This window comes from Rutidosis leptorrhynchoides, chromosome 2 (genome assembly GCF_046630445.1).
Source record: "Rutidosis leptorrhynchoides isolate AG116_Rl617_1_P2 chromosome 2, CSIRO_AGI_Rlap_v1, whole genome shotgun sequence".
Classification (NCBI taxonomy): domain Eukaryota; kingdom Viridiplantae; phylum Streptophyta; class Magnoliopsida; order Asterales; family Asteraceae; genus Rutidosis; species Rutidosis leptorrhynchoides.
The window spans coordinates 687,929,907-687,942,653 of NC_092334.1; the positions used below are offsets into that span (position 1 = coordinate 687,929,907).

Genomic DNA, 12,747 nt, shown 5'->3' on the forward strand with positions numbered 1-12,747 from the left:
ATACTTGCTGTCGACTCAATAACTAGAGCCGTTATCAATCATTAAATTATCTTGAATATTTAGAAATATGACATACTACCATCTAGCCTTTGATTGAGTAGTATCCTTGTGATTGCTTCTGTCCATGGTTCGATTCTAGAAAGGTTTTCCTTTATATAGCTTTGCGGTATGTTCTAAGACAAAGTTGAGGTTTACTTCTAATGTGCCACGGAGTATATGATTTAATCGGGTGGGTGACATTCCGACATCTCTCTATAGTGGGCCCGTCAGTTATCCATCGCATAGGAGTCCAAAAAATATTTAGAAATATGGAATGTTATGATTTATTATAAGTAAAAGTAAAAATGATCAACAAAAGTCAATATGTCAAACAAGTCAAGTCTAAATCTTAGATATAACTTTGAAAATTTGTAGGATATCATCCTGCTAACGTACTTATACATAAAATTTGTACTGTATTAGTATAGATTTGAGCAATTTAAAAGTAGACACAAATTAATAATTAATAAATACATATTAATGCTCCCCTTTAATTCCTCATCTATTTAATAACAACAAAAAAACAGTAATGTAAAAACAAACAAAGTGATCTCAATGTTTGTTTCCTCATGGATATTCAAACAATTTTCAAAGATGATCCACCAAACTACCACATGAAACCCGAACCCGACCCAGAACCTGAAGATGATTTTCCAATTCAAGACTTGCAGCAACTTGACAATTTTTGTCTAATGGGTCCATCTTTTCATCCAGATTATGGGATCCATGCTTCTGGGTATGACCCATTTGGCCCGTTTCCATACGAGTCAGCTTCTGATGACCTTGAGTTTAAGCCATTTGAACTAGATAATGGCTGTGATATGATGCAGAATAGTTATACGGGTTATGGGTTTTTGACCCACAGTGGAAACAATTATGTAGGCGTATCTGAACTAGACCATTTTGTGCATGTGAGTGGGCCGACCCAAGATCCTAAACCCGTGAGCTGTTCGGTACCAGATGAAGGATCATGTGTGACAGGTGAAAGTGGAATCATCAAGACAAGTAATGGAAATCCATGCAAAGGGAAAAAGAAGACATATTTATCAAAGGGTCAATGGTCCAAAGAAGAAGATAGGTAACACAATAAAACTAACTTGATTATAAGATATAAGATATCGTTCCAAAATCTTAACGTTATATAACTTTAAGATACATACATAACTTTTGTGTGCTGATTAAGTTATATTACATTATTGCTACTCATTAATTCGAGATCAAGGATTTCCTAATGGTCGCAAACTCATGAAAAAAAAATCATTTTTATGTTCTAGTTTTCAAATTATCTGGAATAATATGATTGTTGTTGAAAACTAGAATCCAGAGCAAGTGACCGATTAACCATATCACGCATGGTGACGAAATTAAGACATTTATCGACATCTTTTCATTGTTGATGTCCTTATTTTCATGTTGTATTTTTGGTGGTATGCGTAGTATATTTGTATACCGGCCCCGTATTACATAAGATGAATGTTTGTAGGGTTCTAAAGCAATTGGTGGAGAAAAATGGAGGAAGAAAATGGTCATATATTGCTCAAATGTTGAAAGGAAGGATTGGGAAACAATGTAGAGAAAGATGGCATAATCATCTCAAGCCTGATATCAAGGTTATCTTTTTTTTTTTTTTTTTTTTTTTTTCATTTCATCCTAATGCATGCTAATTATTAAATTAACTAATTGTACATGAGACAAAATTTTAGGAAATTGTAACACTAGTAGATACTAAAATAAATATGTTCTTAACAAAACGAATCACGATGTATAAACGATTAAGGGTTTTCATGTTCATGCTACTCGTTAAGACTAGGGATTCACGGAGAACGATTATTTTTACTTCGATGTACGCATTTCTTTATTTAAATCTCTCTAACACTAGCAAGTGACAATCACCTACTTCATCGATCCAATTAATAACCGGATTATCCCGTGACCATTTCCAACCCTTTTCATTACTACTCGAAAGATTTATATATATATCTAGTATATATCTATCTATATCTATATAGACTACATGAGTAGATGATAATAGGTTTGCAATGGAAGTATGAAATACCAGGTCTATGTAACCTAACCTATAACATCTTTTTATATCGTCTTTTTCTATAAATAATTTATAGATCTTTCTAAAACATAGCAAAAAATAGCTCTTAGGGCTATACTTAACAACTAAATTCATGCTTAAATGTCTTGTAAATTGAGTTGGTTAAGAATAATGTATAGATAGTTATCTCTAAACTACACACATATTATGCATGTCTAAAGTTGTGATGTGGTCCAACGATTGGTGGTCTACCTCCTTTAATTTCAAGATAAATTGTGGATTTCTGCGCAATCTATTTTCGCATTTGCAGTACTATATGAAATTGTACACTAGTTCAAAATGAAAAACCAAGTATATATTCAAATCACATATAGATTATGTTTATCTTCTGTTTTTCAATCGTTTGATCACAATTTCAATGTTCTAACAAACTTGTATGCTATGTTGATTTACTTTTTGTGGGTCCCATTGACAGAAGGACTTTTGGACAGAAGAAGAAGACCTAATTCTAATCACGGCCCATGCAGAAATCGGCAACAAATGGTCAGAAATAGCAAAGAAACTGCCTGGTCGAACTGAGAACTCCATCAAAAACCATTGGAATGCAACAAAAAGGAGACTATACACCAAGCGAAAATGTCGATCCAAATGGCCTAAACCCAGCCCAATCCTCCAAAACTACATCAAGAGCTTAAACTTGCCATGTGGAAAATCAAAACCATCAGCGAAAAACATTAAACTCGACAACCCTTTGACTATGGTCAAAACATCATCAGTATCATCATCACCATCACAAAATGAATTAGAGTTTTACTCAAATGGACTGGTGACTGATTTTGATTTCAATGAAGTGCCTGAATTTGCACTTGATGATAAATTGCTTGAAACAGATAGCATAGAGTCATTTTTGGACGATATATCTACAGTCAATTATGGTACCGGAAGTGGCAGCATTGGCGTCGGTGATGGTGAGAAGATAAATAAAGAGATCGATTTGATGGAGATGGTGCCTCAAGTCAATTTCTAGCTGCAATAGGGTCGTAGTATATTTATATATGCTTATAATGATATAATGATTATGATTATCATAAAAAATAATGAATAAAGAGGATTTATCTACTGAACTAGTAATCAGGAATCCTTGATATGAAATGTCATCAAATATTGCACATCGTGCTTTAAGATCAGTTCTATTTCATAATAAATATTGCAATTGGTAACTACCTTGGTTATATTTATAATGTTCGTGTTGTGCTAAGCAGACGGTTGAGGACATTCTCAGAAACCAGTTTACTAAAACTGGACCAAAGGGCTTATGGTCTAGCGGTATCGAGGTAACTCATTAACCTTGAGTTTGTGAGTTCAAGTCCTGTCTTGGACTATTTAATGTGTTTTCTGTAAAAAAAGGTGCTAGCTTAACAGTAATTTTTCTAGAGAAAAAAAAGAAAAAAGAGTTGTAGTGAGAAAATCAAACAGTTACACAGATCTGGTATTCAGTAATATTATCTATATACCTTACCCAAAAAAATATCATCTTTATACTTGGTGTAATTTTTTAACTTCACGTTTGATCAAATGAAGATCCTTGTAAAATGTACAAGTCTAATACAGTATGCTGAGTAGCCCAAAACAACCTTCAATCGACTAAAACAATGGTGGAAAGTTTGAGCAACTCACCTACAAAATAGGGCGCTCGATTTTGTAATCATTACTGTTGTAGGACAGGCCGTTACTCGAATCATATCCATCACCAAATGTTATTTCCTAGTCTACCACTAAAAATAATTATAAACACAAGTTAGAACAGCTTCAGGTACTTTTAGGTTTAATTCTCTTGACTTGTGAGTAAAGGAATACTCCAGCAAGTGCAATTCCAGTGCCTGAGTAAGACATATCGATTTTAACAGTTACCTTTCAATACAGACACAGAATAATGATAATGATAATATTGATAATAAAATAAGAAGATATTTACCAATGGCGTTTATAGGCGTGATAGGCGTACGAAAGAAGAAGATAGATGCTACAATCACTACCACACGTTTCACACAGTTTCCCACAGAATGTGTAACAGGAGATACTCGTTGCAGTATCATATAAGCAATCTGTGTAATAATGTCAGTGTTAGCATTTAGGTAAAATTCACTAGTACGAAATTTTTCATACTAATCAGGTGCTTTGGTATAAGTGTATTCGTTAACAAGTAAAACACACTAAAAATAACTAATGATCCAAACAGAGAAGTAGAGAACAGGTCCAAAATCGCAAAAAGTGTGTTAATGGTTACAACCTTCTGAGTCGTTTTATTAAAAAAGTAACAATTATTATTGTAATGATAAAGTCCGCACAATCATATCACAGTAGACCTTAGTTAAAAAGTGACAAATAATAATTAATATATAAAATGTTTTAGCCAAACTGCACATTTGCCACCTGGCCCACCTCTAACTTTTATGCACTTAGAAACATTTTATAACTTGAACTCTCCATTTGAACAACCTTGTGTTACTATTATTATTGATTATTAAGAATTGGTTGTTTTATAATAAAAATAACTGTACTTGATCTGGTAGTTATGATAATTACCTGCTGATATGCATGGAAGCAGATTGAAGCAAGGAGAGATCTTATGTACACTTGTTTTATATTTAAGCCCTGCACATATATAATTAATTCATAGATTATATACACAATCTTATTAGTATAAACCAGCAGTTTCTTGTTAAATCGGACATATATATAGAACAACAGATTAATATCTGGTTTTATTAAATACTCACAGCAGATTGCAGGTAAGCAGGAGAAAATTTGACTCCTTCTACAAGTAATGCAATAGGGGTAAACATGAAGAAAGACATAATTGTTATAATTGAGAACAGAGTGATGTTGTCCAATGATTCCTGTAACAATTGAAGGTCAGTAATTGGTATATTTGCATAATGATATTCAATACTACAGCACCAATTGATCTTATTTCAAAATATATAATAAATGCATTATATATAAAAGCGAAAATTACCTCTTTTTTAACCATTAACTTCTTGCTAAGTACATTACGTGATTGATTTGCCAGATTCGATGCCATTGCACTCCAAAAGCCAGGCCTATTACATAAAATTCAAACCATTAGAATCTAAAGGAGATCCAGAACCTTAAAATGGAAAAATGGATGGGCCGGGTAAACGTAACAGGTCAAAAATGGTACTTATTTTGTACTGGATCATATTGACCCGAAACACTTTACACAAATTGATTATTATTTTAATACATAAAGAGTGTATACATATATGGAAAATCTATTACTTCAAAATAATAATAATAATAAAAATTAAATTATTGATTTAGAAGGTTATATGCATCATACATACTATTTGACGACTTTGAACCTGTTTGACCCAATTGACCACCACGTTTCATTCCCGGTTTGGTACTTACCAATTAAATGAGACCTCAGTCAGAGATGCAAGCACCACTCCACCAACAATTGGTACAAGGGAAGTCAATACCCATGGCGTTGGTATCTGATCGGTCAAATAAATAGGATTAATTATGGGGCCAACATATATTTTATACCGAACTTTACAAAGAAATTAAACACCATCAAACATGTAAATCATGAATTAAGGTAACTAGATGTAGCACAAACCTCTCCCAGAAACATAGTAGAGAGTACAACAGTGAAAAATGGTTCCATTGCTTTGATTGTGTGAGTGAAAGAAACAGAAACTTTTCCAAGGCTCATGTTAGTCGAAAAATTACCTAAGGTGTGCATTACAGCCAATGGTAGGATTGCTGCCAGCTGTCAAGAAGTCATTAAATTAGCATCAAGAATAAAGCTACAAAATGGAAAATTCAGTTTATTCAAATCAAAAGCTTCACACAAATGACATACCTGTGCACGACTTATATTCGGCCATTTATGAAGATTCAAAGCCCATGATAAAAATATAATGAAACTACCAACAGCAAGCTGAACTGCAGTCAAGGTTACTGGATACGGAAAAACCTCCAAAACCTGTAATTTTGTGAAAATAAAAAACCATTAACAGCTTGTGATAGCTCAGTAGCCCATGACCTGAACTTGCTATTTTCATAATATAATTATTTCCGATTAAATGTCCACATCATGTAATTAAATGGGCCGATTTAGTCTACCATAAATGTACCAACTACCAAAGATATTGAAGTGGATTGCCATAATATTTGAAAACCTCTAAAGCTCACATCATAAATTTCCTACAAGTTAACATGACATTGCAGATCCTGAGATCCAAGTCTCACTTATACTGTAGAATTAATTAGCTTTTACAACAGTTGCTTCCATATTCAGATTAGATAGTTGTGAGGATAATAAATCACTAACTATTCTGGTAATCAACCTATAATCATTTGATCACCAGGTATTCATGTCCACTTCAAATCATGTAATAATTACTTCCACCGCCCTATAACTCATCACCTCAACATAGCAATATAACCTAACTATAAACCAAGTCATTTTGTTCACCTAATTCAGTCAGACTTTCAAGTTTCTGTATTCATATTAACAATTCAAAAACACATAAAATTTAATGTGTTGAGTTACTCAAAACTTTCTACTATGTAAATGATACTAAACACCCCTAAACACATCTATTTTACTAAACGTGTAAAATATTCAGAAGTTGATCAAATCTTTAATATTCTAAATAATCAAGTACATAAATGAATGTGTAACATTTTCAGATGTCAATAAAAAAATAAATAATAAATAAATAGATAAACCTGTTTGTTATATATATTGAAATATATATTAAATAGATACCACAGCCCAAACAACAACCCTAACACAGCCGTTTCCATCATTTTTGATTTCACAACCACTTCCACCGCCGCCGCCGCATCATTTCCGTCAGCACTTCCCGGAACCGCCGCCGTCGCTTTCACTTCATAACCGTCACGTGATCCAAACGCTATAACCGGCGTACGATTCGAAATTAAAACCCTAGGGTTCCATGACATATACGAACAACAAATTGATGAATCTAAACAACGGTTCAAGCTATAATCGATCGATGAATTTGAATTAAACGGAGTATAAACATGATTGAATCTGTAAAATGATGTGTGATTACGTTGATTTTGAAATATATTTGAATTTTTTGTGAAAGAAGTGTGAAGCAATTTGGCCATTGAAGAAGTTGGTTGCCGAAGATGACCGTGGAAAGGAGGGAAAATGAATTTGCTTTATATTTGTCGTTGTGTATATATATAATATAAAGTTTGTATGTATATGTATGTACTCCCATTATTTTAAGAAAGGGAATATTAAAGGTGTTTGGATTTAACTTTTGTTAGTTATGGAACTTTTTTTAAGAAAATAGTAATTTTACAAAAATGAAAAAAACAAAAAAAACAAAAAAATTAGCAAGGAACTGACAGATACAATGACGATAGAAAAAACATCATTTATCGCTAGTTTTAGTATTTTATTATGAAATTGATTATTAAATGGAAACTTTTTTTCTGTTTTAGGTATTAAGTGAACGTAAATGTTAAAGTCATTTAGTTTAATGACCCGTGAAATCACAGAGTACGACTAAAAAACTCCTCAGCTGAACATTTCATCAAACACCTAAAATGCATATTAAACAATCAACATCCAATCATAAGAGATAATATTGGTTGTCATTATATTTTAAAAGTGTAAATTAAAATATAAATTTAGAATTAGTTTCCTTCTACCTAGCTTTTATACCTTCTCGTACTTATTTCAAAATAATTAATTAAAATAATTCAAAATTATTTAATTTTAATAATTAAAATAATTATTAATAAGCTTTAATAATAATAATTAATTAATAAGATTTAATTTTAATTCAAAATTATTTAAAATAATGACATCACCTACCATGCTTAAATTTTTTTCTTTTGTTTTTTGATTTTTTTTTAATAAATGAATTAGCCTAATAATGACATCATTATTATAGGGTTTTAATATAAACTATAGATAGAATGGATAGATAGATTGCTTATCTATTGCTTGGACTAAATTTAGCCTATTCTCAATTATAACTTTTATTGCCCCAATAATCATCTTTGGATCTATAAACTTTATTATTTTTATTATATCGTATAAAACTCATCTAATCTTTCGTTAATTTTTACACGTATACGTTAATTGTGAACCTTTATAGTATAAATTTATACGAATTAACATTTTATTGCTTATATTAATATTATTTTCAATATAAATTTATCTTCAAGATCGGTCACTCTACGTACCGGAGGTGGAATGAAAACAAATGTGAGTTCGAAACTATCTATCCATATTGCCTATTAAAAACCTACATTTTTTCATTTATATGTGTTGGTGATTTTAATGTCATCTAACATTAACTTTAGTTAATTGTGATTTACTTGAATGCAAGAGTTAGCTAGTTATATTTAACAACGGCTTCAGAGAGTGTGGAATACATGCCCGTAAGAATTAGCTAGCAACTGCCGTGCAAATTGCGGGGGTCAAGGAGGCTGCGCCCCCTTTGCGAGGTCCAAATGGCTGCACCCCTAGCTTAGCACCCCTCGTAGGGCTCGGGGCAGCGCCCCAAAACCTCAACCGAAAAGACACTATTCGTTTTAATGAAATAGTGTCTTCCAATCGATTTTCCCGTTTAAAAAAGAAGAGTTATGACTCTTCATGAAAACTGCTAAAACTGATTTCATATTCGTTTTTTCAACAATTTTTGCATTCATTCAAACAAATAGAAATATACAGATTCTCTCATACGTGATTCTGATTTTTTCTTGTCTGGAAACAAAATTGCTCTTATCTTATCCCAGTTAAGATTCCGTGTAAACCCGAGGCTTGTGAGGGGCGAAATTGTCACACCCCCAAATAGGGCCTGGGGTATTTGTGACTAATTATATCAAATCACAGTTGTATAAACGAGAATGACTCTATATGAGACGTTTTATTGAGTTTTACAGCGGAAGATAAATTGGTTACATTGTATTTAGAACATTAAATGTCTTTAATTGATATGATATGTAATGAAGACTCCAAGTATAGCAAGCAATCATCATCAAAGTAGCAGGTATACAGCGGAAGCAATACTTAAGTACCTGAGAATAAACATGCTTAAAAAGTCAACACGAGGTTGAGTGAGTTCATAGGTTTATCATAAATAATGATTTCAGTAATAGTGTTAGACCACAAGATTTGTTTTCATAAGTAGATCACTCAGATCCAGTCAAGTTGATCTCCCGCAGGATCAAAAAGTTATGCCAGTGCGTGATATTTAGACTAAACGTTGTTTGCCCCGTGACAAGTTGTTCTGTCCTTGTCGTTTAATTTCATTATCAAGTAATACAAAGACTTAGTCAAATGCATTGGGGACGTTACTCCCGATAGGCCTATCCCCAATAATTAAGAATGCCGCAGCAATTAAAAATATCACTGTAGGGACTTAGTCGGACATAGCCGGGTATAACATAGTTTTAACAGTTGGTACGGATATTTAGACTAGACTTTCAAGTTTGTCCCGTAACAAGTTATCGTTTATACTTGTCGGTTGGGGACTTGCTGGTCATAGCCCAACATATCACAGTTTAATAGTTGGTACTTGTATTTAGACTAGACTTTCAAGTTTGCCCCGTAACAAGTTATCGTTTATACTTGTCGGTTGGGGACTTGCTGGTCATAGCCCAACATATCACAGTTTAATAGTTGATACGTGTAAAACAGTTATAAAAGTTGCGCATGTATTCTCAGCCCAAAAATGTAAAGAGTAAAAGGGATCATATGAAACTCACATTAAATAGCAGTTGAAGTATTCCACGCAAGAAGGAAAGTAAAACAAGTAAGTGATCTGGATATCAACCTTGAGGTATAACGTTTGATTAGTTAATGTCTAACTTGACATAAAGTATGTTTATTAATATAGCAACTATATTGACAGTGACGGTTTTCGAAAAAAGTTCCTATTTCTCAAAAGTTTCTATTTTTGGAAACCTACTATTTATGAAAAACTTCCACTTATAGTAAGCTTCTAGTTTAAGAATGTTCGGGATATAATTCTTAACAAAGATGTTGTATAATCTCGCCCAAACTTCATCGCTAACATGCAAGTCACTCGAATGATCTATTGTTACCGAGCGGCCCAGGATCTCTTGACCAGGCTCTAAGTCTTGGCATTCGAGATCCACAAGCGTCCCATATTGGTAATAAGGATCACCCTAGGCCACAAGTAGCGGTGATGTTTGTAGTCTTTGTACGCTATCTTTAATTATAACCTTCACGTTAGGTGCGTATATACATATATATTCATTAATTCGATTTTAATTATAACTCCTATATATTAATTCATAAAAATACTTTTATAATTTTTAGTAACATATATTACTAATTATAACATGTTATTTATTTTAATTTTAATTGCATATAATTTATAACATTATTTACATGTTTCGGTAAAAAAATAATAAATCGAAGTAAATAGTAAAAAGTAAAAAATAAAAAAGTAAAAAAGTAAAAAGTAAAAAGTAAAAAGTAAGAAAAGAATACTTACTAGTAGTAACTCTTCAAAGAGAGAATGAGAGAAATTTTGGTGTGAGTTTGAATGAGAAATGAGGGGTATTTATACTTGAAAAAATTAGGTAAAAAGAATAAAATAATTAAAAGAAAAAGAAATATTTTAATTTTTAATGGGATTTCAAAATTCAAAAGTATTAAATGTTAGGTCATGGGATAATGCACAAAATAAAATAATAAAAGTAGTTTTCCATTATAATTTTTAATTAAAAAGTAATTTATTTATTTATTTATTTATTTTATTAAAAAATCATTTATTTTAAGGATTTTTTTTATATATTTTTTTTTAAAATAAACAAATTGATTTACTACTTTTCTAAGAATATTTGTCAATATTTTTTTTATTCATAATAACAATACTGATAATAAAGATATTAATTATTGATATCTTGTTTAAAAAGGATATTAATAATAATAATATTAATATATCACATTAATGCGTAATTATTTACAAATATTGTTCGTGAATCGTCGGAATTAGTCGAGGTTAAATGAAATCATATAAAGATTTTTGTTTAAATTTTGCCGGAAATTTACGGGTTATCACAGTATCCCCCTGTTAATAGAAATTTCGTCCCGAAATTTAGTTGTTGCCATCAGTCGGCGTTGTTTGTAAACAGGTGAGGATATTTTCATTTTATTTAGTCTTCACGTTCCCAGGTATGCTCCGGGCCTTTCGTGAATTCCAATTAATAGGATATTGTTTTTTTTTTCTAGCGTTTAAATCTTACGAAACATAAATTCTACGAAGTGCATTTTATTATTAATGCGGAGGTTATCTAAAGGATTTAACAAGAGTGTCATTGATTAGGTTTTCCTCAAAAAGAGATGATGACGTTATACAGGCATTTCAATATACATGAAATGTGTGATGAATAATAGTGAGCTTATTTAAACCTTGAGCGTTTATGCCACAATATTAGGGTAGATAAAACAGAGAAGAGTTCATGAAAATCATAGTCATGAAATTTGATAGAGATCGTCATTCTTTACAACAAGAATGATGAATATGAGTTGAAAATTAGAGTTTTATCGACATTTAATAATATGGATAAAGTAATTTGATTATAGAAAGAGTATAAACGAAGCTATCGTAAAAGATTGAAATGAGAAAATTAAATGTTCGTCTTAACTTTTGACGTAGTCACGATTGATTTCCGAGATTCAAGGAATTAGAGGAAATCTTCGTAGTCTATAGGATTTGATTCTCCGGTAATTAAGGAAATTAGGATTTTCTTTAATTAAATGCGGTGAATTGCCTCGATTGCTGTGTCTGGAATTTCGCTATAAATTAGCTTCTTCCGTTTCATTATCTTCACCACTTCTATATTTTCTTTCCTCAATTCATATTTCCAAAAGATTTGTTAATATGCTCAATTCAGTTCTTGTTCTTGACCTTATATTGGTTATCGCCACAATCTTCCTTCTTTTCCAACTCCCACCAGAGGAGTCTGTTTACTTCTATTATGCTCTAGGATTTATTGTGTTTTTAGTTCTCCCGTGTCTTTATATTGCTATGCGCATTGATATACACGGTTTGTAATTTCAGTGTTGTTATCGGGCTTTATATTTTCCCTTATATGTCGGAGCTCTTTGCCTTTTTATTCTCCTCTCAACTCTAAGTAAAGCGAGTAATGGTCCAGAATTTGTAGGTATGAAGTTTCGAATGATCATAATATACAAAGCAGAAGGAAAAGTAATAGCACGATTTGATTTGTCAAATTATCAGAATATCTGGAAAAGACCGAATCATCAAGAAAAATATTTTCTTGATATGTTTAGAGGTTAAATAGAATGTAAGAGTCGTGTAACATGGCAAATGATGATTATAAAGTCTATGAATCATCATCTTCCATTAAAAATTTAGCATGACTTACTGTAATATAATCACGTTGGCCTGACGTCATTATATTATACTAACTCATGCTTCAATTCCCAACACTACTTCAAATCATTCAAAATTTAAACTTGAATTTGACAGAATATAGAAACTAAAACAGTTTTCTTTATGATGTGATAAAGATATCGCAAGGAGACAATTAATTGCGGTCAAGAATCGTTATGAAGATATCTTTAGAAATATAGTGGATATTTA

At 31.7% G+C, this 12,747-nt stretch overlaps 2 protein-coding genes across 3 annotated transcripts; one reads left to right on the top strand and one right to left on the bottom strand.

The window, feature by feature from the left end:
- The first annotated feature begins 608 nt into the window (after positions 1-608).
- Positions 609-3,214, top strand: LOC139890345 (transcription factor MYB115-like). The gene is made up of 3 exons (XM_071873233.1): positions 609-1,117; positions 1,523-1,649; positions 2,559-3,214. Exons 1-3 carry the CDS (start codon positions 609-611, stop codon positions 3,108-3,110), a joined length of 1,188 nt encoding a protein of 395 aa, XP_071729334.1. The 3' UTR covers positions 3,111-3,214.
- On the bottom strand, positions 3,048-7,276 carry LOC139894043 (triose phosphate/phosphate translocator, non-green plastid, chloroplastic-like). Of its 2 annotated transcripts, XR_011774785.1 has the most exons (10): positions 6,848-7,276; positions 5,976-6,098; positions 5,730-5,882; positions 5,519-5,604; positions 5,103-5,187; positions 4,864-4,983; positions 4,670-4,738; positions 4,059-4,188; positions 3,761-3,963; positions 3,048-3,110 (listed from the first exon to the last, which is right to left on the bottom strand). XR_011774785.1 is itself a non-coding variant. In XM_071877241.1 (9 exons), exons 1-9 carry the CDS (start codon positions 7,253-7,255, stop codon positions 3,893-3,895), a joined length of 1,245 nt encoding a protein of 414 aa, XP_071733342.1. In that variant the 5' UTR covers positions 7,256-7,276; the 3' UTR covers positions 3,609-3,892. The 2 variants fall into 2 exon arrangements, 1 of the variants encoding a protein (XP_071733342.1); XM_071877241.1 differs by lacking the exon at positions 3,048-3,110 and having other exon boundaries at positions 3,609-3,963.
- Between the last annotated feature and the right edge of the window lie 5,471 nt (positions 7,277-12,747).

Coding starts and splice junctions, on each gene's coding strand:
- LOC139894043 (XM_071877241.1), bottom strand. CDS start 7,255: ATGGCCAAATTGCTTCACACTTCTTTCACAAAAAATTCAAATATATTT. Junction 5,883..5,975: donor CGAATATAAGTCGTGCACAG/GTATGTCATTTG, acceptor ACTTCTTGACAG/CTGGCAGCAATCCTACCATT. Junction 5,605..5,729: donor CTACTATGTTTCTGGGAGAG/GTTTGTGCTACA, acceptor TTGACCGATCAG/ATACCAACGCCATGGGTATT.
- LOC139890345 (XM_071873233.1), top strand. CDS start 609: ATGGATATTCAAACAATTTTCAAAGATGATCCACCAAACTACCACATG. Junction 1,118..1,522: donor TGGTCCAAAGAAGAAGATAG/GTAACACAATAA, acceptor GAATGTTTGTAG/GGTTCTAAAGCAATTGGTGG. Junction 1,650..2,558: donor ATCTCAAGCCTGATATCAAG/GTTATCTTTTTT, acceptor TCCCATTGACAG/AAGGACTTTTGGACAGAAGA.